Genomic DNA, 25961 nt, shown 5'->3' with positions numbered 1-25961 from the left:
GATTTTGAAATTCTCAAATGTAATATTGGAGATATTACATTGTGGATATTGGAATGACAATAATAATGGATTTGGATATTAGAGTGACAATGAGCTTAAAGATAAAATACTTGAGACATGAGAGCCAGTGACTCAGAGGTAAGCAGATGACTACAAAATGCGAAGGGAGATTGGTGATCTAGTCTGCTACAATAATTCAGAAGGCTTTAAAGAGAGGTAACAGTCTGGGAGCAGCAATGAGCAAGGAAGACATCTACTGCACATTAAAATCCTGTAGTATGAATAATGTGGAAGAAGAAAAATAGAAGCAGCATGATCCTAAATTAAGTACTGGATCTCAGTTGAAAGTTGATGGAAAACACTTACAAAAGCTTGAGGGTGTCATGCATAATGAATCACGAGTCCCAGACAGCACAGTGGAATTTATAGGAATCAGGGAGGGACTGTGGAAAAGACAGAGTAAGGTACAGGGAATGACTTTACAGGGATTAGGATTTGGGAGATGAGAGTGACTTGGGAGTGATGACTGATGTAGAGAGGGATAAAAAACAATTAGTAAGAGCCAGATCTGGTGACTTAGAATACAAAAAGCCAGTTGGTAAGGTAGAGGACACCCATAATTATTTATCCTATTTTACTTTGAGAAAACCAAAGATAGGCACCTAGATGGATATTTGTACCAGAAACTGAATCTGTAGGTAAATAATTAAAGAATGTTTTGTTGCTGTTGCTATCATTCCCTCACTCTATTGCATCTTCGTTTTGACAGTAGTCTTGGGAAAACATGGTATAACTAATACCAATTCATTTCATCATTATTGTTTATGTTGCTTTAATAAGGTTTTTTGTATCATAACTCGTGTCTATATTTAAATGTATCTTCCTACTCCAAATTAAGATTATGTTCTCATAAGGGAACGTAGATTATTTTGATTTATAGGCACCTGGCTTGAGGGAGGTTAAGGAATAGGGCATAGAGATCCAAATTTAAAAAAACAGACAAATGCCTTCTTCAACTAATTGAGTACACAAATATTACAGTGATGCTCCACTGGGAGTTGTAAGTGTAATTCATTTATACATCCATCCTATGCATTATATGATCCCAAATATTTCTATATATTATTCACACTTAATTTTAATCACTTACCCTAAAGAATTTGTGGCCTACTTCTTATTGCCTATCTACTGCTCACGTGATTTTACTGAATATTAGTTTTATTCAGAATGATGTGCTCAGATTAAAAAAATATGACTCCTCAGGCAACCTTAACAGCTAAGGCTGATCACATGAGATATAATTCTGTAAAATGACATATAAAAATGTATATGTATGTGTATATGTATATAGAGAAAGTGGGGCTTCCAGGAATGCTATTGTTTTTTCTGATATAACAAACAAAAATGGAAGTGTGTGATTTCTCCCACTGTCCCCACCAGTGCTTCCTGCCTGTCAACAGCTGAGCGAGAAAATAAAGCAAGCTTGGTTTCCAGTTGCTATGAAGAAACTGTGCTGGTCCTCTGCTGCCTTCCTCAGTACACCTCCAAAACGATCAAACCTTACATACCATATGATCACTAAGGCTTATTCTTTGTGGTCTTTCCCCCATATGGTGCCTATATGGACACAAGAACTTTCAGAGATTTAAGTTTTTTAATTTGGTTGTATCATTTCTTCCTTGTCCTAAGCTTTGCTCGCCACCATAAGCCACTGCCACATGTGGAGCTACTGCCTTATGCTAGCTCTGTGCCTACCTCAATCTCCCTAATGTCTCACAAAATTAGAGCTGCCTTTCCCTAAAATAACTAAAATATCATTTGCATTAATGTTGGTATCCTAGTACAGGAAGAGGTCTGTATTAAGAGATAAATTTTACAGTGATAGGCAAACACCATTATATTGAGGCAAATGCTTTTTAAAAGAGATGGCACATATTTCATATCGGTTCTCACAGGGAAATATTTCAAGTTTCTAAATTCATGCTGACTGAAACTCTGGCATTTTACAAACCAGATGTGTTTGTTTAAAACTTTCTTCTCATCTGTAATACTATTAGGCAATCAAAAAACTATAGCTGTAAACTAGAGATTTAACAAATGAGTAGCAGAAGAAAATATGAAAGGATCTTCACAGAAGTGAGTAAATAACATAATAATAAATAAAATGGAGAAGAATTTGCTAGCAGTCAAAAAATAAAAACAAAACCAAAACCCACTATGATGATGAGGAACTTAGAAAGGTCACAGATGATAAAGATCAATTCAAACATCAACCCTTTGATTTTCACTAATTTGTTTCCTGTTCTGAGCCTCATACATTTTAAATAAACCATTGCTTACATTTTTTACTATAGATTTTTACTTAGCCAACTCATATACTGATCTTCATTCTATACCCAATTGTAAGCCCATTATAGGAAAGAGCTCCATGGAATCCATCCTCACTGTGGTTATAGGTCACTTTAACTCCAGCATTCCACAGTCGGGTGACGTACATGAGTCCATCATCTCTTAAGATGTCATACTGACGGGTGATGACATAGGTCAGGTGATGATATAGGCCACGCAACTTGTCATCAGCCAAAAAAGGGGCTGCCCTCATATCTAGGAACCCTGGATATTTTTTAGCCAGCTCAGAACTACTTATGAGTTGGAATATAACAAAAGTGGCCTTTCTTAAACTTCTCAGTGAGCAAGGAAATCCAATTAACAAATTTGAACAGATGGTTTGATTCCATCGGTACATGTTGATTAAAGAACATGATTTTTCAAGTGATCTGTCTGTGGTAAAGTATTCACTCCAGAACCTGACCATGAATGGTTTGGACAGAACTAGAGAGTCTAGGTTTTCCCGATGTGATAGTAAATCCATGTCAAGAGTCTGAAGGGCAAGATATGTTCAAGACTGAAGCTTGAGTTTGATCTTGACATCTGGATCTTCTATGAGCTGAAAAACAATTAAAAATAAGTTTCTTGAATAAATAATTTTCATTTGAAAACATTTTTATTTAAAAACAATATATTGATGTGAGATTAATTAAGATTCTCAACAAGATAATCAGAAACAACAAAAATATATCTCAGGAACTTTCCCAATTTCAATATTATAGGAATCTATAATATAATACTATTAACGTAAGCAAAATGATTTGTGCTATTTTTTTCGTTGGTGGGGAAAGAGACCATCTAATCTGTGATTAAAAAGCAAAATCTCAGGCCAGACACAGTGGCTTATGCACTTTGGGAGGTCAAGGTGGTGGATCACCTGAGGTCAGGAGTTCGATACCAGCCTTGGCCAACATGGTGAAACCCAATCTCTACTAAAAATAGAAAAATTAGTCAGGCATGGTGACGCACATCTGTAATCCCAGCTACTGGGGAGGCTGAGGCAGGAGAATCGCTTGAACCCAGGAGGCAGAGGTTGCAGTGAGCCAAGATCATGCCACTGCACTCCAGCCTGGGTGACAGAGCAAGACTCCGTCTCAAAAAGAAAAAAAAAAAAAAAAAAGATCAAATAACTAAGAATTCTAATTGGCTGTAACACTGAACAAATTAGTTCTGAGTAAGTCCTATAGTCCCTCTGTGAAACATGTGGATCAGATTGATTTGTTTTTTAAATGGGAGTATTTCAAGTGTGTTCTTTCTCTTCCTGCTGCAATCATCTGTATAATTATCTTTTTACATTTCTATATGGCAGTGGTATCCTAATTAGAATATAACTCTCTCAGTGTTATGTGGGAGATTGGGAGCCATAAATACAAAAATATTTATTAAAGTTAAGCAAGAACATATTAGGATTCTCATTCCTGCTGTAAACGTCTAATTCATTTTAATTTTCATGTTTTAAATATTCAAATTATAGTAGTGTTAAGAAAAATATTATCTATAAATCAACATGCATATTTTCAGGGTGTGCGAAAAGTTTCCTGTTAATGGGGTACTAAATTAGGGAAGTAGACACCAGCAATTTGAGTTTTAAGAACGACTTCAGGTGATTCTGATGCAAGCTAAAATTTGGGAGCCACTGGTATAGGTCGTAAATAGTCATTATGCATTCTGGTGCTTCTCAGATCAGAGGTTAATGGGTAAACTGGAAGCCTATTTCTGAAAACTCACAACAGCATTTTCTGTATAGCGCTGAAGAAAGCACAGCATGCTGACATTCTTCCGGGAATATAAATATAACTTTCCAAAAATAAAAAATAAAATATGCACATACTGCAGCAAAACCAAATAGCAGCAAATTTTATTTTATTACATTTAAAACAAAGTTAATAATAAGAACCACTTAGTAAAATAAAATATTTATAAGTCCATTAGAATATTTTTATATAAAAATAATTTCTGAATTTAAATAATCAGTTTACTGTTATAGCTCAAGTAAGATTGCCACACACATTCCATTTAGCTCAATATCTAGTATGAAAGATGCTGTTTACATTAATAGAGGTGTGGTAAATAATTAAGTAGGTAGCTAATAGGTGGTTGATTTTAGATAAGAAAAAACCAAAATATTTTATATTTTACCAATAAATCAACTTTACAGGTAACTAAATCTTTGAACGTGCAGCTGTTTTATTAAGCTGTCTTTTATTATTAAATAAAATAAGCATAGAAAATCAAGCACATTGGCTGGGCACGGTGGCTCACGCCTGTAATCCCAGAACTTTGGGAGGCCAAGGCAGGCGGATCACGAGGTCAAGAGCTGGAGACCATCCTGGCCAACAGGGTGAAACCCCGTTTCTACTAAAAATACAAAAATTAGCTGGGCATAGTGGCACGCGCCTGATATATGCATATATGCGTGTGTATATATATGCGTATATACATATATATATATATATATATATATATTTTTTTTTTTCAGATGGAGTTTTGCTCTTGTCACCCAGGTTGGAGTGCAGTGGCGCGATCTGGCTCACTGTAACCTCTGCCTCCCGAGTTTAAGAGATTCTTCTGCCTCAGTCTCCTGAGTAGCTGAGATTACAGGCGCCCACCACCATGCCCGGCTATTTTTTTTTTAATTTATTTTTGGTAGAGACACGGTTTCACCATGTTGGTCAGGCTGGTCTTGAACTCCTGAGCTCAGGTGATCCACCCGCCTTGGCGTCCCAAAGTGCTGTGATTACAAGCGTGAGCCACCGCAGCAAGCCTACTGTTATATTTCTAAGTATCTTTTTCTCCCATTCTCTTACCTCTCTTTTTGGTATAACATTTTTTTTTTATTTTTTTGAGACGGAGCCTCGCTCTGTCGCCCAGGCTGGAGTGCAGTGGCCGGATCTCAGCTCACTGCAAGCTCCGCCTCCCGAGTTTACGCCATTCTCCTGCCTCAGCCTCCCGAGTAGCTGGGACTACAGGCGCCCGCCACCGCGCCCGGCTAGATTTTTGCGTTTTTTTTAGTAGAGATGGGGTTTCACCGTGTTAGCCAGTATGGTCTCGATCTTCTGACCTCGTGATCCGCCCGTCTCGGCCTCCCAACGTGCTGGGATTACAGGCTTGAGCCACCATGCCCGGCCTTGGTATAACATTTAAAGCACTATTGGATTTTCAGACTGTATCTACTATATCTTTAATCTTCTTTTTTGTGTTATTTACCTTTTTGGCTCTTCAAGTTTCATTTTGCATGGTTACATGAGTTGATATGACTCACCTTTCCCATCTATCAATTTACAAATGATCTCTTCAGCTGTGTAAAATTACTTATGCCATTTTTAAGGTTTTAATTTTTATAAGTTTATTTTTTTTGTTTCAGAATTTGTTTTTTTTTAACAAACCTCGAATTTTCTGCTGAAATTTGTAACCCTCATTTTCACTGAAGAAAGTAGAACAATTGTTTCACGTTCTGTGGCTGATAGCTCTAAGATCTAAATTTTGTAGAGTATTTCTATTGTCTGCTGATTCAACTTGCTTTCCTTCATGGTTTCTTGCTTACTTGTTTGCCCAAGTATATTTTACAGTGTTTTGGGCATTCAATTTCACAAGGTATTTGCAATAATAATTTAAAGACTATGATGGTATCGTATTTCTCCAGCAATGTCTTTTATGTATTTCAGTCCATCGCACAGTAGTAATTACCACTCACACTACCTTAATTTAATTTAAATTCAAAGCTTGAGGTTCCTCCAGCCATCTGGATGATGTGCAGCAAGGCTTTAAATGGAAGTGAGTTTTGTTTTACATCAGGTTCACTTTGACTCTGAGAGTATATTTCTACAGGGCGTCACTTAAAGAGAGGAGTGATTTATGAGTGTACTCATATCTGCAAGGATTTGAATGTATAACCCTGAGAAGCTTCCAAAGCTCATCTTGGTTTAATTGTTTCCTTTTGACTACCATATGTCTTTAGGGCAGAGAGGATGTTGAGTGCTACAATTATTTTTTGTGAAGTTTTCTCTTTTTAGTCTTTTAAAATTTTTGGCCTAGAAGTTTTCTATATCTTTTTAGCCCTTTACAAGATACTTTAGCTAGATTTTTAATAAGTATGGGTCAGAATTAACTGGTTCATCATTTTAGAAGTCTAAACTCCATAAGAGGAAAGGCTTATTATGTAATATAATAAAAATAAATTGATGCTTGAAGAGATTAGTTGGCTTGTCTAAGGTCATAACTGGACATTGCTTCAGCTCCAATAATCTGTGCCTCCTCATGGGTTAATTGTACTGCACTAGGAGGCCTCTCAGAGCAACAATGTGTAGGCAATATATAATTCAATTTTGGGGAAGTTGCATGTATCTGTTCTGTAGTATATTAGAATGAATCACAAAATTTGTATTTTTCCTTTGGCTAGAAATCAGAAAAAGGTTATCTTGAACGTACCAATAACCAAAATTTACACATTTCCAAAGTATATAAAATAAATAATAAAATCAGCGAAAACAATATTTTTTGCACAGTAAATTGAGATGTGATATTTACTATCAAAGTCAGTAGTTCAATTGCAGAATCAGTTATTAAACTACAGACATTCATTTGCAAAGTTTATGTAATTATTTTTCCCTGTAGAAACATTGCTTCTAAGATATCACTGCCTGGTTTATTACGTCAAAGAAAAAGTACCTAAAACAATTTTATCCATAATATAGTAGGCTAGTTATAATTATGGAATACTTTAAATTGACAACTCATAGGTGTATAATTTTAGCTAAATGTCATATAAACGGTGTGAATAATATATGAAAAGTATAATTTCTTCTGCAAGTATATATCTATGAATCTGCTAACATTTTTTTCTAAAAATTTTATCTGAAGTAAATATGTTTAAGCATTGGATATTTAAGAACTAAAGCAAATCTGAGCATCATATCTGTTGGGTCACCACTGCAGCTGGACTTCCACCAGCAGTGCCTCCAGAAATGCCAATTCTTTTAGGGTCTATACCATATTTTTCAAGAATATCTTGGCATAACAACCATCTTAGTGCATTATATACATCTTCAAATTGATTTGGAAAGTGATATTTAGGTGCTATCTATAGCTGTGGGCAGAATAATAATTTTAAATCAACCATTTTTAATTAAAAGGTATGTGATTTTCTGCTCACTGTAACCCTAAAATCAAAGGTAAACTTTTTCTTTAGCAAACCTGATACTTTGGGTCATCTCAAATCCAAAAACAGATTTCATCCTTATGATGATGCTCTATATGAAAACTTTTACAACGGTCATTTACACAAGTAAACTCTTTAATACAAAGCTTGGATTAAGCTTAAGGAAAAAACAAACACACAAGCAGGTGTTACATTTCCCTAGATAAATTTCTTCAGAATGTTTTTCTTCTGTGATCATTACACTTTGGTGGTAACCAATAAATGGTAAGCAAATCTTCAGAGCTGTTAGAATTCTACCTTAATCTAATGGTCAGTTGACATATGGTCACTACTGTGTTTTTTCAAATGGTTCTTCGTTTTTCTACCCATTTTTATTGGGTCAATTTTCCAGGAATTATTGATCTAGAATGCTTTTTGAGAATAGATTTTGCTTATGTTCCCACGTGCAATTTGGTGGCTAATTGCTTCTAGTAAAGGATTTTACTCTGACAAACCTTATAGTACCTTTGCTTTATCATCTAATCCTCAAAACAACCCTATTATGTAGAAAATATTATACGATTCCCAGTTTAAAGATGAGGAAACTAAGCTAAAGAGATCACATGCAACTTGTACGAAGTTGCAGAATTAATTTTAGAACCCAAATTTGAACCTGATTGTCTGATTTCCAGGCCCTCATTCTTATTCACTCTCCTAGTGAAAACTAGGCTGGAAATCCAGCAGAGGTAATTTGTCCGTAAGATCCAATAGTTTAATTGTATTCTAACTATTTCTAAGCTTCCTGTTTCTGATTCCTGTTTGATCTGATTTATTATTTCCCGTGTCTGTTCCTATAATGCTCAAGCTCACTTTCTCTATGCTCATTATCTCAATTTCTTGGCATAACCAAAGAAATACCAAAAAACTGAGAGCATTTTCCAATATAAAAGCATCTGGCCAAAACCCAAACAAACCAAGGGTGTTCTTACTTGGTTGATACAACAACAGCATCAAGTCTATCGGTTCTTCGTCTTGACAGAAGGTCATAATTAAACAAAGCTGAAATTTTTTTTTAAAAAAGAAGCAGCCAAATGAATTGATGAGTGTTTTTTTCAACGGAAAGCCTACTAGTACACCTTGATCCTCATTGATATACTCTAGAAAAAATATTTCTAATATTTTATTGTAATTATAGAACATTAATTCTTCCCAGTGTTCCTTTTACATGTGCATTGTCAGCTTTCTCATTCATTCCTACATTTTTACACTGGATTGTTTAAACCAGTTTTGTCTCCTCAAGATTAATCTCTGCCTCAGTCATTTAGCAGGTGTTAGGTGTTGAAAGTACAAACACATTTATATTAGCTCCAACTTTAAGGAAGTCGCAGTCTACTGGAGACAGGGGTAGGGAGGGAAGGCATACAAACCAAAAGCAGTAATGCAAAATAATAGTTTCTTTAATAGAGTACAGAAAGTGCTCTTTGGAAATCAAATTAGAATTCACAAAAACTCCCAGAGAGAGATACAGAAGAGTAAATAGGAAATAGAGAGAGCTAAGACTTGAATTAGGTATTCATATTTTCTTGGCAGACAAGAAAGAATGTGTTTTGTTCTGTTGTTTTGTTTTGTTTTGGTATGTGTATGAATTGGGGATGGGTCACACTTGTTTGCTATGGGCTTGGGCAAATGCAGATAAGAAAATTGTTGAAAGATAAATAGAATTTGGTAGTAACAAGTGTCAGGAGAAATCATACAGTGGTGAAGGAGAAGTAACAGGATATGAGGTTCTTACAAAACCCATCTCTTGGGGGCCATGGAAAGAGGAGTAGATATTATTATCTTGTAACGTTTCCAAAATCAGGTGCTGAGTAATCTTGACATGTCAAATACACACTAAGTCTTAAGTTTTTATTTGACCTTTACTATAAAAAGTCATGCTCATATTTTTTATTAGAATACATATTTTTATGTTTTCCTTTAACATTGAAATAGTATTAGGCAAATGTTATTTTTTTCTGAGTTTATTCTTATTTAGTTCCTTTACCTTAGTAAACATATTTTCATTTTTCACAGATACTTTGATGTAAAAGTTTTCAAAGAAGGTCTTCGGGCAGAAGAGACTCGTGGAAACGGGGATGTCATACTCAGTTTTTGTGTTAGAAATATCACTGCATTGTTAAGTGATGACTTTACTATCTGAATTTAGAGAAAATGATAGAATCACCCCATTTACTTCTCCAATTTACATTCCCAATCTACATCAATACCCATCAACACCTACTTTCCTTCTGTCACAAATGAAGATATGTTCCTCCTCCTGTGTGTTGCCAATTCTTCCCATCTACATTGAATCCAATTTGCTTCCATATTCTCTAGGTCAGATAAACCCCCATCCCTTCCTCTAGCTAGCACTCCCCACATTTCTCCAATGTACCTCAATTTACCACCATCTTAACTTCAGCTTATAATCATGTTCCTAGACCTCCCATACATAATTATAAAATATATATAATAAAAACATATAATATAAAATATATTTGTATACAAATAAAATAATTTTAGATTCTATAGCAAATAAAATTATATATAAAATATATCATGTTTATATAAATACATAAATGCATTAAACAAAATATATATGATATAATATGAAATCAAAATAAAATACCCCTATTCAACTCTGTTTCTTTTTTTTTTTTTTTTTTTTGAGACAGAGTCTCGCTCTGTTGCCCAGGCTGGAGTGCAGTGGCGTGATCTCAGCTCACTGCAAGCTCCGCCTCCTGGGTTCACCCCATTCTCCTGCCTCAGCCTCCCAAGTAGCTGGGACTACAGGCACCTGCCACCACGCCTGGCTAATTTTTTGTATTTTTTTAGTAGAGAGGGGATTTCACTGTGTTAGCCAGGATGGTCTGAATCTCCTGACCTGGTGATCTGCCTGCCTCGGCCTCCCAAAGTGCCAGCTCTGTGTTTTTAATCTAACACCTTCTTTCTCATTTCCTTAATATTTAAGCTTACAAAAAGACTAGAGTTACCATTTCTATTTCTTCATATTTAATCCACTGTTCAACTCACTTTGTTGTTTTTTACTGCAACTTTCTATCAAATCTGCAATTAATAATAAATGTCTAAGTTCGTGAAACAAGTTCTCTTCTTATCTGAGATTTGCTACAGCTTTGGGTAGTTATTATGCCCTCTTTCAGAATGAGATTTAAAATAGTTCTTTTAAATCTACATAGCTCCAAAGAAATAAATTTTGGACAGCTGAAGTGTTTTGTTATCTGACACGTATGTCTTGATATGATGGAGTCAACATTTCAGTAAAATGTATGTTATATGATACACTAAAATTTTTAACATGGAGCACATACCAGCATCCCCCATACACCAACCACCACCATGAATATAAACTAAGCTCCTTCTTAGTATCTCTGACTTTAGTGTTGGCACATATACATGGACAGGAATATTATTGAAAGTTGTCTCCATCACAGTGACATTTTCTCCAGATGTAGGTGGGACTTCTTGAAAGCTCATAAAGAACATTGCAGTGTTCATGAAATGATTGATTTCCAAAGGGTTCGGCCGACAAAACCTAAAAGGAGACATAGGAAGAAAATACTAATTTACAAATATCAAATGCCAGCGTTGCTTATGAACACAGAACTATGCATAGATATTCCCAATGGTCCTGTCTCATAGTCTCACAGGTGAATCTGAATGGCACAGTTGGAAATACCGGAGGTTTAGTGGTGTTGTCACACAGTTGCCTTAGGTTAAAAAAAGGTAAGGAATTACTGAGGAATTACAACTTGATAAATTCCATGCTAGACAGTTTGATTTACAAAGATAGATAAGACAACTTCTCTTTTCTAAAGAAGCTCAGATTCAAGAAGGAAAAATAGATGTGTTAGCAATTACAAAACAACATCACCGCATATCTCATAAATATGTACAAAGAACTTTGTCAGTGGTCAGTGGGTCAACTACCTGCCTGGATGAGAAGTGAAGAGTTTTCAAATAGCGGGTGAGCCCTGATATGAGTACTGAAGGGAGAGCAGAGTTCAGTCAAAGGGGAAAATCTCATGCTAGGCCAAAGCAATCTCCACAAGGACACTTCTATTGTAATCAGAGAAATGCATGTAGTTTGGTAAAACAATAAAGATGTCTGTACAGGGATCCATAAAGAAGAAGGACCTCTAGAGGTGAATATGAGCCAAATCCTAACGGACCTCTAATGTTAGGATTCCAAGGATAAGGAAGACTTGCTTTCCTATCTTAAGTTGGAAACGTGGATTAAAGGGCTGGGTGATCAAACAGCTAGCTGAACCTCTTTCCTATTAATGAAAATTAAATAAGTACAAAAGAAATAACAACATTGTCTATTTTCAACACTAAATTGTCCCCACCCTATTCCGGAAGAGGAAGTCAGGAAATACAGTTCCTGGAACTCCTTGCCAGTGTAATTATAATTAAGTTATGCTACAGAGAGGCACTCTTATAAGACTTAGAGGACAGAAAAGAAGGAAAAGCCATTATTTTTTGATTTTGCAATACTGTGGGCATTCATACAGACATTGACAAATATGTGGCTTTTAATGCTTCTGATTGTCCTTCTGAGAACTGCCACTTCAGTAATGCGGGCAGCTGGAATTATTGATGACTGCTCCTCACTCCCCCATTCTAAAGATTGTGTATCTCAAATCTTCTATTCTGAATTGATTCCTATTGACCTCCTTATAGTGGTGTCTGTATTCTGAAAAAATCATGATTGATAAAGCATATGGTCTAAAAGGAGGTCTCAAAAAAAAACATTTAAGACATGTGTTAGAATTAGATATCTGATCTGGTTAGATGTAAAGACAGTAATAGCCTCATTGCCAATGTAAAAATGAAATTCTGTTAATGCATGAAATGCAGTAGCAACTGTTACTTAGTTCAACAACTGTTGTAGTTTCTATTAAGGGAGAGTTTTCAGACATTAAGTGACTTGCAAAAAAAAAATATTATGTAAGTAATGATAAGTCAAGCAGCGACTGCATGTGAAATGTAACAGAAAGAAGCATTACATTCTCAGGATTTTAGTTTTCCTCTTAAATTACAGTCAGGAAAGCAAATACTACTATACCTTCCCGGAAAGAAATCTCTTATATCTTACATCTCTGTCTGAAAATAGAAACAAAGTATCGTGGAACTGCAATACCAACCGAATTCATGGTCCTCCTGGATGTCTTAGTCGAAAGTTGAAATTTGGTCTAACATTTATATCTAAATAACATTCTGAGTACTGGATTAGAACCATTTGTATGGGTTCTGATGAACCTAAACACTCTGAATTCCAAAGTCCCACCAAACCTCCCCTAGCAGAAACAGCAGGTAACAGTCTCATTTAAGAAAGATTAGATGCTAGAATTCTTCTGGAGGTTTTAAATGAACAGATACATTGACAACACTTTTTCCTGCATGTTTATTGGTTTGTTCACTGATGAGAGTCCCTGGGAATGCTCAAGAGCACTGGGAACCCTAATCCCCTTGAGTTCCCTATGAGAACCCAGAGGAGTTGGTAGCATTGACATCTCTGCAAAGATTCCCTTTTGGTCATCCTCAGAGGAGTCCCTGAAGTGTAAGTTTCTTCTGGCAGAGAGTGGGTCTTCAATGCAGGTGAATATGTTATGACAATCAAATGTACTGAATGTCCACTCTGTGCAAAGCACAGTGCTAAAAAGTGCAATTGATTAAAGATGCCTGTTTTACAGAGTCCAGTCTTCATAGACTCTATGAATAAGCTCAACTGTACTCGTAAATAAGATTTAATACAAGACAGAATGAGGAAAGACCTTGAATAGGGGGCTAAGGTAGGAAGAGAAGTGGGATCGATTCTAACTGACCATCATGGAGAAAGTTTCTCATGAATGCTCGAATTGATCTTAATCTGAAAAATGTATTTAAAATTTTTAGATTCAGTGAGAAAGGCCAGAGCAACTTGATCAAAATCCTGAATGAAGGACAATATTTCATGGGTGTTTACAAAAACCATTTTATTTGAGAGCTAACTTTCTTGGGCTATATGGTTGAAATTATCCTGGGAAGCTCTACTACGATGACATTGTGGGGTGCTGTATTCAGAACACAATTGTCCATTCTTTCTTTACAAGAGTATTAACAAGCAGCTTAATATGCCCTAATGAGCCAACAACAAAATAAATTTTTTACATATATATAATGTTAACATGTATGATTAAATATTATTAAATCGTGTAAACCACTGGTTTTTTGTTTGTTTTTATTTTTTTTATTTATTTATTTTCTTTTTTTTTTTTATTGTTATACTATAAGTTCCGTGCAGGTTTGTTACATATGTATACTTGTGCCATGTTGGTGTGCTGCACCAATCAACTCGTCAGCACCCATCAACTCATCATTTACATCAGGTATAACTCCCAATGATATCCCTCCATCCTCCCTGCTCCCCATAATAGGCCTGGGTGTGTGATGTTCCCCTTCCCGAGTCCAAGTGATCTCATTGTTCAATTCCCACCTATGAGTGAGAACATGCGGTGTTTGGTTTTCTGTTCTTGCGATAGTTTGCTGAGAATGATGGTTTCCAGCTGCATCCATGTCACTACAAAGGACACAAACTCATCCATTGTATGGCTGCATATATTCCAAGGTGTATATGTGCCACATTTTCCTAACCCAGTCTGTCACCGATGGACATTTGGGTTGATTCCAACTCTTTGCTATTGTGAATAGTGCCGCAATAAACATACGTGTGCATGTGTCATAATAGCAGCATGATTTATAATCCTTTGGGTATATACCCAGTAATGGGATGGCTGGGTCATATGGTATTTCTAGTTCTAGATCCTTGAGGAATCACCATACTGTGTTCCACAATGGTTGAACTAGTTTACAATCCCACCAACAGTGTAAAAGTGTTCGTATTTCTCCACATCCTCTCCAGCACCTGTTGTTTCCTGACTTTTTAATGATTGCCATTGTAACTGGTGTGAGATGGTATATCAATGTGGTTTTGATTGGCATTTCTCTGATGGTCAGTGATGATGAGCATTTTTTCATGTGTCTGTTGGCTGTATGCATGTCTTCTTTTGAGAAATGTCTGTTCATATCCTTTGCCCACTTTTTGATGGGGTTGTTTGTTTTTTTCTTGTAAATTTGTTTGAGTTCTTTGTAGGTTCTGGATATTAGTCCTTTGTCAGATGAGCAGATTGCAAAAAATTTCTCCATTCTGTAGGTTGCCTGTTCACACTGATGGTAGTTTCTTTTGCTGTGCAGAAGCTCTTTAGTTTAATTAGATCCCATTTGTCAATTTTGGCTTTTGTTGCCATTGCTTTTGGTGTTTTAGACATGAAGTCCTTGCCCATGCCTATGACCTGAATGGTATTACCTAGGTTTTCTTCTAGAATTTTTATGGTATTAGGTCTAACATTTAAGTCTCTAATCCATCTTGAATTAATTTTTGTATAAGGAGTAAGGAAAGGATCCACTTTCAGCTTTCTACTTATGGCTAGCCAATTTTCCCAGCACCATTTATTAAATAGGGAATCCTTTCCCCATTTCTTGTTTTTCTCAGGTTTGTCAAAGATCAGATGGCAGTAGGTGTGTGGTATTATTTCTGAGGACTCTGTTCTGTTCCATTGGTCTATATCTCTGTTTTGGTACCAGTACCATGCTGTTTTGGTTACTGTAGCCTTGTAGTATAGTTTGAAGTCAGGTAGCATGATGCCTTCAGCTTTATTCTTTTGACTTAGGATTGTCTTTGCAATGCGGGCTCTTTTTTGGTTCCATATGAACTTTATAGCAGATTTTTCCAATTCTGTGAAGAAAGTCATTGGTAGCTTGATGGGGATGGCATTGAATCTATAAATTACCTTGGGAAGTATGGTCATTTTCATGATATTGATTATTCCTATCCATGAGCATGGTATGTTCTTCCATTTGTTTATGTCCTCTTTTGTTTCACTGAGCAGTGGTTTGTAGTTCTCCTTGAAGAGGTCCTTTACATCCCTTGTAAGGTGGATTCCTAGGTATTTTATTCTCTTTGAAGCAATTGTGAATGGGAGTTCATTCATGATTTGGCTCTCTGTCTGTTACTGGAATATTAGAATGCTTGTGATTTTTACACATTGATTTTTTATCCTGAGACTTTGCTGAAGTTGCTTATCCGCTTAAGGAGATTTTGGGCTGAGACAATGGGGTTTTCTAAATATACAATCATGTCATCTGCAAACAGGGACAATTTGACTTCTTCTTTTCCTAACTGAATACCCTTGATTTCTTTCTCTTGCTTGATTGCCCTAGCCAGAACTTCCAACACTATGTTGAATAGGAGTGGTGAGAGAAGGCATCCCTGTGTTGTGCCAGTTTTCAAAGGGAATGCTTCCAGTTTTTGCCCATTCAGTATGATATTGGCTGTGGGTTTGTCATAAATAGCTCTTATTATTTTGAGATACGTTCCATCAATGCCGGATTTATTGAGAGTTTTTAGCATGAAGGGCTATTGAATTTTGTCAAAGGCCTTTTCTGCATCTATTGAGATAATCATGTGGTTCTTGTCTTTGGTTCTGTTTATATGCTGGATTACATTTATTGATTTGCGTATGTTGAACCAGCCTTGCATCACAGGGATGAAGCCCACTTGATCATGGTGGATAAGCTGATGTTGGCCTCATAAAATGAGTTAGGGAGGATTCCCTCTTTTTCTATTGATTGGAATAGTTTCAGAAGGAATGGTACCAGCCCTCCTTGTACCTCTGGTAGAATTCGGCTGTGAATCCGTCTGGTCCTGGACTGTTTTTGGTTGGTAGGCTATTAATTATTGCCTCAATTTCAGAGCCTGCTATTGGTCTATTCAGGGATTCACCTTCTTCCTGGTTTAGTCTTGAGAGAGTGTAAGTGTCCAGGAAATTATCCATTTCTTCTAGATTTTCTAGTTTATTCACGTAGAGGTGTTTATAGTATTCTCTGATGGTAGTTTGTATTTCTGTGGGGTTGGTGGTGATATCCCCTTTATCACTTTTTATTGCGTCTATTTGATTCTTCTCTCTTTTCTTCTTTATTAGTCTTGCTAGCGGTCTATCAATTTTGTTGATCTTTTCAAAAAACCAGCTCCTGGATTCATTGATTTTTTGGGGGAGGGTTTTTGTGTCTCTGTCTCCTTCAGTTCTGTTCTGATCTTAGTTATTTCTTGCCTTCTGCTAGCTTTTGAATGTGTTTGCTCTTGGTTCTCTAATTCTTTTAATTGTGATGTTAGAGTGTCAATTTTTGATCTTTCCAGCTTTCTCTTGTGGGCATTTAGTGCTATAAATTTCCCTCTACACACTGCTTTAAATGTGTCCCAGAGATTCTGGTATGTTGTATCTTTGTTCTCATTGATTTCAAAGAACATCTTTATTTCTGCCTTCATTTCGTTATGTACCCAGTAGGCATTCATGAGCAGGTTGTTCAGTTTCCATATAGTTGAGTGGTTTTGATTGAGTTTCTCAGTCCGGAGTTCTAGTTTGATTGCACTGTGGTCTGAGAGACAGTTCGTTATAATTTCTGTTCTTGTACATTTGCTGAGGAGTGCTTTACTTCCAATTATGTGGTCAATTTTCGAATAAGTGCAATATGATGCTGAGAAGAATGTATATTCTGTTGATTTGGGGTGGAGAGTTCTGTGGATGTCTATTAGGTCTGCTTGGTGCAGAATTGAGTTCAATTCCTGAATATCCTTGTTAACTTTCTGTCTCATTGATCTGTCTAATGTTGACAGTGGGGTGTTGAAGTCTCCCATTATTATTGTATGCGAGTCTATATCTCTTTGTAAGTCTCTAAGGACTTGCTTTATAACTGTGGGTGCTCCTGTATTGGGTGCATATATATTTAGGATAGTTAGCTCTTCCTGTTGAATTGATCCCTTTACCATTATGTAATGGCCTTCTTTGTCTATTTTGATCTTTGATGGTTAAAGTCTGTTTTATGAGAGACTAGGAATACAACCCCTGCTTTCTTTTGTTCTCCATTGGCTTGGTAGATCTTCCTCCATCCCTTTATTTTGAGCCTATGTGTGTCTCTGCATGTGAGATGGGTCTCCTGAATACAGCAAACTGATGGGTCTTGACTCTTTATCCAATTTGCCAGTCTGTGTCTTTTAAATGGACCATTTAGTCCATTTACATTTAAGGTTAATGTTGTTATGTGTGAACTTGATCTTGTCATTGTGATATTAGCGGGTTATTTTGCTCATTAGTTGATGCAGTTTCTTCTTAGCATCGATGGTCTTTACATTTTGGCATGTTTTTGCAATGGCTGGTACCAGTTGTTCCTTTCCACGTTTAGTGCTTCCTTCAGGATATCTTGTAGGGCAGGCCTGGTGGTGACAAAATCTCTAAGCATTTGCTTGTCTGTAAAGATTTTTATTTCTCCTTCACTTATGAAACTTAGTTTGGCTGGATATGAAATTCTGTGTTGAAAAGTCTTTTCTTTGTGAATGTTAAATATTGGCCCCCACTCTCTTCTGGCTTGGAGAGTTTCTGCTGAGAGATCTGCTGTTAGTCTGATGGGCTTCCCTTTGTGGGTAACCCGACCTTTCTCTCTGGCTGCCCTTAACATTTTTCCCTTCATTTCCACTTTGGTGAATCTGGCAATTATGTGTCTTGGAGTTGCTCTTCTTGAGGAGTATCTTTGTGGCGTTCTCTGTATTTCCTGAGTTTGAATGTTGGCCTGCCTTACTAGGTTGGGGAAGTTCTCCTGGATGATACCCTGAAGAGTGTTTTCCAACTTGATTCCATTTTCCCCCTCACTTTCAGGCATCCCAATCAGACACAGATTTGGTCTTTTCACATAATCCCATACTTCTTGAAGGCTTTGTTCATTTCTTTTTCCTCTTTTTTCTTTAGACTTCTCCTCTCACTTCATTTCATTCATTTGATCCTCAATCGCTGATACTCTTTCTTCCAGTTGATTGAGTCGGTTACTGAAGCTAGTGCATTTGTCAGGTATTTCTCATGTCATGGTTTTTATCTCTGTTCAGTTCGTTTATGGCCTTCTCTGCATTGATTATTCTAGTCATCCATTCTTCCATTCTTTTTTTAAGATTTTTAGTTTCTTTGCACTGGGTACGTAATTCCTCCTTTAGCTCTGAGAAGTTTGATGGACTGAAGCCTTCTTCTCTCAACTCGTCAAAGTCATTCTCCATCCAACTTTGATCCATTGCTGACAATGAGCTGTGTTCCTTTGGAGGGGGAGATGCCCTCTTATTTTTTGAATTTCCAGCTTTTCTGCCCTGCTTTTTCCCCATCTTTGTGGTTTTATCTGCCTTTGGTCTTTGATGATGGTGATGTACTGATGGGGTTTTGGTGTGGGTGTCCTTTCTGTGTGTTAGTTTTCCTTCTAAGAGTCAGGATCCTCAGCTGTAGGTCTGTTGGAGATTGCTTGAGGTCCACTCCAGACCCTGTTTGCCTGGGTATCAGCAGCGGAGGCTGCAGAAGATAGAATAGTGCTGAACAGCGAGTGTTCCTGTCTGATTCTTGCTGTGGAAGCTTCGTCTCAGAGGTGTACCCAGCCGTGTGAGGTGTGAGGTGCTGGTCTGCACCTAGTGGGGGATGTCTTCCAGGTAGGCTTCTCAGGGGTCAGGGACCCACTTGAGCAGGCAGTCTGTCTGTTCTCAGATCTCAACCTCCGTGTTGGGAGATACACTGCTCTCTTCAAAGTTGTCAGACAGGGTCATTTGCATCTAAAGAGGTTTCTGCTGCTTTTTGTTTAGCAATGCTCTGTACCCAGAGGTGGAGTCTACAGAGACAGGCAGGACTCCTTGAGCTGCTGTGGGCTCCACCCAGTTCGAGCTTCCCAGCAGCTTTGTTTAGCTACTTAAGCCTCAGCAATGGCGGGTGCCCCTCCCCAGCCTTGCTGCTGCCTTGCAGTTAGATCGCAGACTGCTGTGCTAGCAATGAGGGAGGCTCCGTGGACGTGGGACCCTCCCGGCCAGGTGTGGAATATAATGTCTTAGTGTGCCGTTTGCTAAGACCCTTGGTAAAGCACAGTATTCAGGTGGGAGTTACCCGATTTTCCAGGTGTTGTGTGACTCAGTTCCCCTGGCTAGGAAAAGGGATTCCCTTCCTCCTTGTGCTTCCCAGATGAGGCGATGCCTGGCCCTGCTTCACCTCTTGCTGGTCGAGCTGTACAGCTGACCAGCACTGATTGTCTGGCACTCCTCAGTGAGATGAACCTGGTACCTCAGTTGAAAATGCAGAAATCACCCATCTTCTGTGTCGCTCGCGCTGGGAGCTGGAGGCTGGAGCTGTTCCTATTTGGCCATTTTGCTCCCAAGCCTACCACTGTTTTTAAAAGTAGTGATTTTGCAACAGTCGTTGAGTTAAACTATACAATAGTCTAATTTCCTAATTCATTTATTGAAAAGTCTTTTATAATTATTATTCTGTTATTTAATGCTGTCTCAGATTAATTTTATCCAAAATCATATATTCAGTTGTTACTAGGTTTTTCCTGAAGTTAAGAAGTTAGTTATAATCAAAACAAAGGCAACAATTAACCAACTAACAGCTATTATAAATAGATATAGATAATAATGACTTCATAATGTATACATTCACCTATATAATGTACTGTATGTATATTTACATTGAGTTACATGTCTTATTTAAATCTATACCTAATCCATACAGAAATCTGTGTTCATATGTATATCTATATTGAAATTCATATATTTATCTATATAAAACTGTCAGTTATTTTTCCACAAATGTCACTTGGGCATGATTTGCTATGTTTTTTTAATCTTTTTGGCACATGTTAGCTGGGAAAACTTTTTATATGATTACATCAGGAACTAAAATCACAAATATCCACTGATAATACTAGCAATTTTATGCAGAAAGATACAGATAACTACTCTATTTATTGAGTTTTTAATCCTTGCCAGATACTTGCTTTCCATCCATGCACCCATTTGTCTCTCACTAAAATCTGGTAAGCAGTAATATCTTTCTAGTTTTTAGATGAGTCTACTGAGGTAAAAGTGATTAAGACACTGTTCATGTAGGTCCCCAGAGGCAGTAAGTGCTGGCATGTAGGCTAGTGGTCACTCCTGAGCAGCCAATATGCTGCTCCTTAGTGACCAACATTATGAAAGGCCCAAAGAAGAGAGAAGATGACCAGAAACACAGTGGTCACCAATCCCTCAGTATTTGTTGAACTTTCATGGATGTGAGAGTCTATGCAGAAACCTAAAATCGAGGTCACCCTGGGCCCAGCCCAGAATCTAGCAGGATTGCTGTTTCCTGTGGCTAACCCCATTTCCCTGCCCAATCATGCTACATCTGGGTCATTAATGCTGGAGTAATCAGCCTCCAAAGCCTGTCAGACACTGACTAAGCATTTGTGTTTCACCCTCACCTGCATGAAGTTCTATTCTTCTGGCTTCAATTGTGACATCACAGCAGTCCTTTCTAGAAACTGTGTGCTTTTTGTGGGTCTAACTCCTAACGTCCCTTTGGGACAGCTGCTGGGCACCAGTAAGCAGGGAGGGCATTGTTTGCCACTTTTTCCCACAAAAGTAATTTATGCTGGCTTAGTTGGTCCTCCCTGGATTTAAATCAGTTAAGTACAGAAATACAAGCCTGTTTTTCAAAACATAAATCACTGGCCTCAGCTATTTCATCTGTAAAGAAAGTTTGTTATGTTTCAACTAAATATTTTATTAAAATAATACAGAAAGGTATATGCAATACAAACTAAAAATAGGAATTTAGCTGTGAAAGTACTAATTGTAACATATGGGAGAAATTACTAAGCATAATATTTTGCAAGGGCATTCTATAATCTCACAAGTTTTTAGATTCTATTAGTAAGTGTAGTAAATATATAACAAAAGACTGAGGATTCATCAGCATTCAAAACATATTGCCTGGTGTCTGAAATCTGAAGTGAATGACAGGAGTTTTATACTTTATTCAGCTGTCTTCTCTTTAGTGGAATATGATGAATTGGAGCAGTGGCTTAATGGACATATCTTTATACTGATCATCTTGCTCTCTTTATACTGACACTATAACCTAAAAGCAATTTTTGATATAAATTTGAAACATTAAATGGTATAGAATAAAATTCTGACTAACTCTGAAATTTATATCCCTCAGTGTACATACAAAATTGTTTATTGGTGAATCTTAATCCATCGTAGAAAGGTCTATTACCCAAGAAAAAATAATAAAATTGAATTTCTAATGATTCAAAGTTAAACAGTGTCCAGGCCTCTGGCTACACCAAGTTAGAGCTTTGTTTACCCAGTGTGGTTATTCAACAATTTGGAAACTCAAATTGTCACTGGGCTTTGAAGTTCATGCTTTGGAGGCCAGCCAGTGTATCTTTGGGTAGGCCATACCAGGAAAAAGAAGTAAGCAGGGCTGTGAGAATCAATGGCAAATAGAATGAAAACAGAAGATAAAACTATTTTTTTTTTTTTAAATGACCTCAAACCTAAAAGCTTAAAACCCTTACAATCTGGTGTAATGATAGAAAACTCTTTTCACAAATGCTAATAATCCCTAGTCTGGGATAGGTCTGACAGTGTTACTTGATTGCAGTATTATTTCTTACTAAGCCTAAATTGCAACCTCAGAGTCCTTTCAAGGTCATGCTGAGCAATCTATCAGAATTGGCACTGTGGCTAAATATAATTGATATTGCTACTCTAGAAGATAATGCTGCATCACAGACTAGTTGAGACTTGATTCAACTCAGTCACTTCCATTTATCTTCATCACTGAATTATTAAAAGTTTGAATTACCATTTTAATATATTATGCTCAAATTGATTGGTAACCACAAGGTAGGACCAGATGGCAATAAATTCAAGCAAGTTGTTGGATTTTTTTTTTCTTTTTGGAAGGGTTGGAGGAAAAGGGGAAAAAATAAGGTACTTCATGAAAAGGTGATGATTTTATAGAGGTTTTGAAAACATGCCAGATTCTGTGGTAATCTGATGTACTTTGGCAAATACGTGTTTTTCTTTTCTTTTCTTTTCTTTTTTTAAAGGAGTCAGGGCTTTAAGTTCCTTCAAATCTATGCTTTTCTTCTGCAGGAAACCATACAGAACATGAAAGTAAACAAATAATCAATAATCATGGTGATAAACTCTATTTCTTCAAAGAAACGAAGAATTAAAGAAAACCCATGAACTATAAATTATTTGCAGTGTTGAACCAAAGCAACTGAACTGCACAGCAAACAACTGTGATAGAGCAGAATGAAAGACAAAAAGGGAGAGTGGAGGGCTCTGAAGGTGGCAGATCTTCGAAAAAGATGTTAAGTATTGGCACCAAAGATGAAAGCACCTTGCCAAGTTTAAAGACTCTTGCTAGCAGGACTGAAACATAACAAGGCTTGATTACTAAGATAAGCAGCAAAAACAAAACAAAAACAAAACCTCTAGGGTCCAGAGGTAACTGATCTCAAGACAAACCAAGTCTATAGTGGAAGATAACTTCGGGAAGGAGTGGCTACATACTTTGCTAACAATTGCCAGTAATAGACTGGGGGATTCAGGACGACCAGAGAGAAAAACAGATGAAAATATGAAAGAGGGTTTTATAGCTATATCAATATTTATCAATCTAATTGACAGATATGTTAGTCATATATATAAGTATAGCAATATATAGGTGTAATTTGATATATAAAAATTGTGTATACATTTTTTAATATTTATAAATTTATATATAAATATATGTATAAATATATATATATATAGAGAGAGAGAGAGAGTAGCAATAGGAGCCCTTTAGGCACAAAAAGTAAAGGAAAAAAATCTTGACTACCTCTATGTCCCAGGAAATTTTTGTAATAGTTCGCCCAAGAAAACTCATCTTATTAAAGTATGAATAATACAAAAGTTGTATACATAACATTCATGCAAGTTACTATGTATTATATGAAAAGTAATAACAGGTTCTGACACATGAAGAAAACAAACTAGAAAAAAGTTACTACAAAGATAAAATATATAACACGTTATTTCACAGTTATTTTTAAAAATAACATAGAAGAAATATTAAAAAGCAAAAACACATATTCAAATAATAGGCAGATATTGGCAAATGATTGCTAGTCAAAAGGAAGGAAGGAGTGACTAAAAATTAGTACTAGTACTAGTACTGGTAGAACTCAGAAAAGCAATAAGGCAAAAAAGACACATAACTTCAGAAATAAAACCGAGGTAAAGAAACTCAAGGTAATATATATGATAGATACAAAAAAACAAACACAAGGAAGTGAAATGTAAAAAGGGACTAGGAACTTTCAAAGAGAAATGACATATTTTAGTATACAAATATATATATATACACACACAAAATAAATACAAATAATAAAATAGAGCAAAACAGTGACCCAAAATAATTATTTTTATAAATAACTCCAGAATAACTTTTTAAAAATAAGGCTTAAAGCTATATTCCAGTGAAACTGACCCAAGTCCAGTAACAACATACACTGGACCGTTTAACAAGTTTGAACTGAGTGAGTCTACTTACACACAGATTTTTAAAAATTAAACTTGAGGATGAAAAATATAATATATGTGGTATGCAAAACCCATATATACAGAGGACCAACTCTATATGCTAATAAAATGACTAGAAAATGAAGTAACTAATAGAAAATGAAAATGTGAGGCTGAATGTAGTGGCTGATGCCTGTAGTAGCAGGGCATTGGAGGCAAAGGTTTGGGGATTACTTGAGGCCAGGAGTTTAAAACCAGCCTGGGCAACAAAAGAAGACCCCATCTCCACAAAAAATGTTAAAAAAAAAAAATAGCTAAGCATGGTAGTGTGTGCCTGTTGCCCTAACTGCTCGGGAGGCCAAGTTGTGGGAGGATCACTTGAGCCCAAGAGTTCCAGGCTGCGGTAAGCTATGATCACCACTGCACTCCATTCTGGGCAACAGAGAGATCAAGAACTTGTCTTTAAAACAAACAAACAAACAAAAACCACAAAGAGGGCCAGGCACTGTGGCTCACACCTGTAATGCCAGCAATTTAGGAGGTCGAGGTTGGCGGATCACCTGAGGTCAGGGGTTCAAAACAGCATGGCCAACATGGCAAAACCCCGTCTCTACCAAAAATACAAAAATGCGCCAGGTATGGTGGCGCAAGCCTGTAATTCCAGCTACTTGGGAGGCTGAGGCAGGAGAATCACTTGAACCCAGGAGACAGAGGTTGCAATGAGCTGAGATTGGAACACTGCACTCCAGGCTGGGCGATAGAGCAAGACTCTATCTCTAAAAAAAAAAATAAAATAGAAAATAGAAAAAACGAAGGAAAACAAAAACCCTGAGAATAAGGCATGTATCACACTTATTCAGGGCTGCAATAAATGCCAGTAGAGAATGTTGAAACACCTAAAAAATATATGCAAGGAAACAGAGTGTGAGCCAGGTGTAAATATCCAGGCTAAGTGTCCTTTAATTATCTTTTTCTTTTGCTACAAGAAGGCAGTTTGCTACAGAGAAGTTTCAAGGAAATCATGAACGGCTTCATATCCAAGTAGTTAGCCTCACTAGAAAAGAACCACAGGTTTCCGAGGGCCAGTGTGGACACTGAGGGCAGCCAGCCAGGGAACTGCCCTGTCACCTCAGTGGCTCACTCTCCTTCAACTGAGAATCATGCTGTGTGTTCCATTTCCCTTGGCCTTTTACCAGTTGACCTTTCGACAGAATATTTCAGTAAGAATACATTTTCATGTCCAAATCCAAGATTGTTGTGTAGAATTTTCTATAACTAATCACAGTGCCTCTCAATTCTACCTTTTCTGAAGTTTATACTTCATAAATACTTCATTCTGTCAGTATTCATGCCATGAAAATCACAGTAAGATTAATTGTTTTTCTCAGCCAGCATATTTTGTTTTCTAATATTTAAAATTAAAATTACTTGAATACTTCCTTCATACTTATTCTGTTAGGGATCTGTGTTAAAGAATAAAGTTGGTTTTTTTTTTTTTTTTTTTTTTTTTTTAAGGTTTGAAAATCGTCAAGCAAACTTTAAGAGCAAAATTTCCAAGACAGCAGAAAGTTTTAAAAATAATATAGCTGGTAATTATTTTCTCCTGATTAAACTTAAATATTCACAGAGACAGTGAAATTCTGAACTTACCAAATTTGTTACCGTTTTCACATGTGCAGCTATCCACACCAGCCAAAAGGGTTCCTCAATATTATCTGGGAGAGGAGTATAAACATAATACGCCCCAAGGACCCTTGCAATCAGAAACAAAATAGTCTTTCTTCCCATGATGTTTCCCTTCTGCTTTTTCTACTTTGGCAACACAGCAAATACATGTTTGAAACATTCAGTGGCTGAATTTTCATTGTTTTAAGTCCTGCCATAAAGTGTTACATAACTTCCTGAGTACAAATTCCA

The 25961-nt window shown here is 36.7% G+C and overlaps 1 protein-coding gene across 2 annotated transcripts; it reads right to left on the bottom strand.

Moving 5' to 3' along the window:
- Positions 1–1878: 1878 nt before the first annotated feature.
- On the bottom strand, positions 1879–25961 carry LOC105463703 (arylacetamide deacetylase-like). Of its 2 annotated transcripts, none has more exons than XM_071091108.1 (3): positions 25695–25961; positions 8515–8584; positions 1879–2947 (listed from the first exon to the last, which is right to left on the bottom strand). In XM_071091108.1, the coding sequence occupies exons 1-3, from the start codon at positions 25830–25832 to the stop codon at positions 2874–2876; spliced, it is 282 nt and encodes a 93-aa protein (XP_070947209.1). In that variant the 5' UTR covers positions 25833–25961; the 3' UTR covers positions 1879–2873. The 2 variants fall into 2 exon arrangements, 1 of the variants encoding a protein (XP_070947209.1); XR_011619805.1 differs by lacking the exon at positions 8515–8584 and adding an exon at positions 10894–11117 and having other exon boundaries at positions 2366–2947.

The sequence above is a fragment of the Macaca nemestrina genome, chromosome 2 (assembly GCF_043159975.1).
Source record: "Macaca nemestrina isolate mMacNem1 chromosome 2, mMacNem.hap1, whole genome shotgun sequence".
In the NCBI taxonomy this organism is placed as follows: Eukaryota; Metazoa; Chordata; class Mammalia; order Primates; family Cercopithecidae; genus Macaca; species Macaca nemestrina.
Note: the sequence above shows the minus strand (reverse complement) of the source record. Positions and strands in the feature narration are given on the sequence as shown.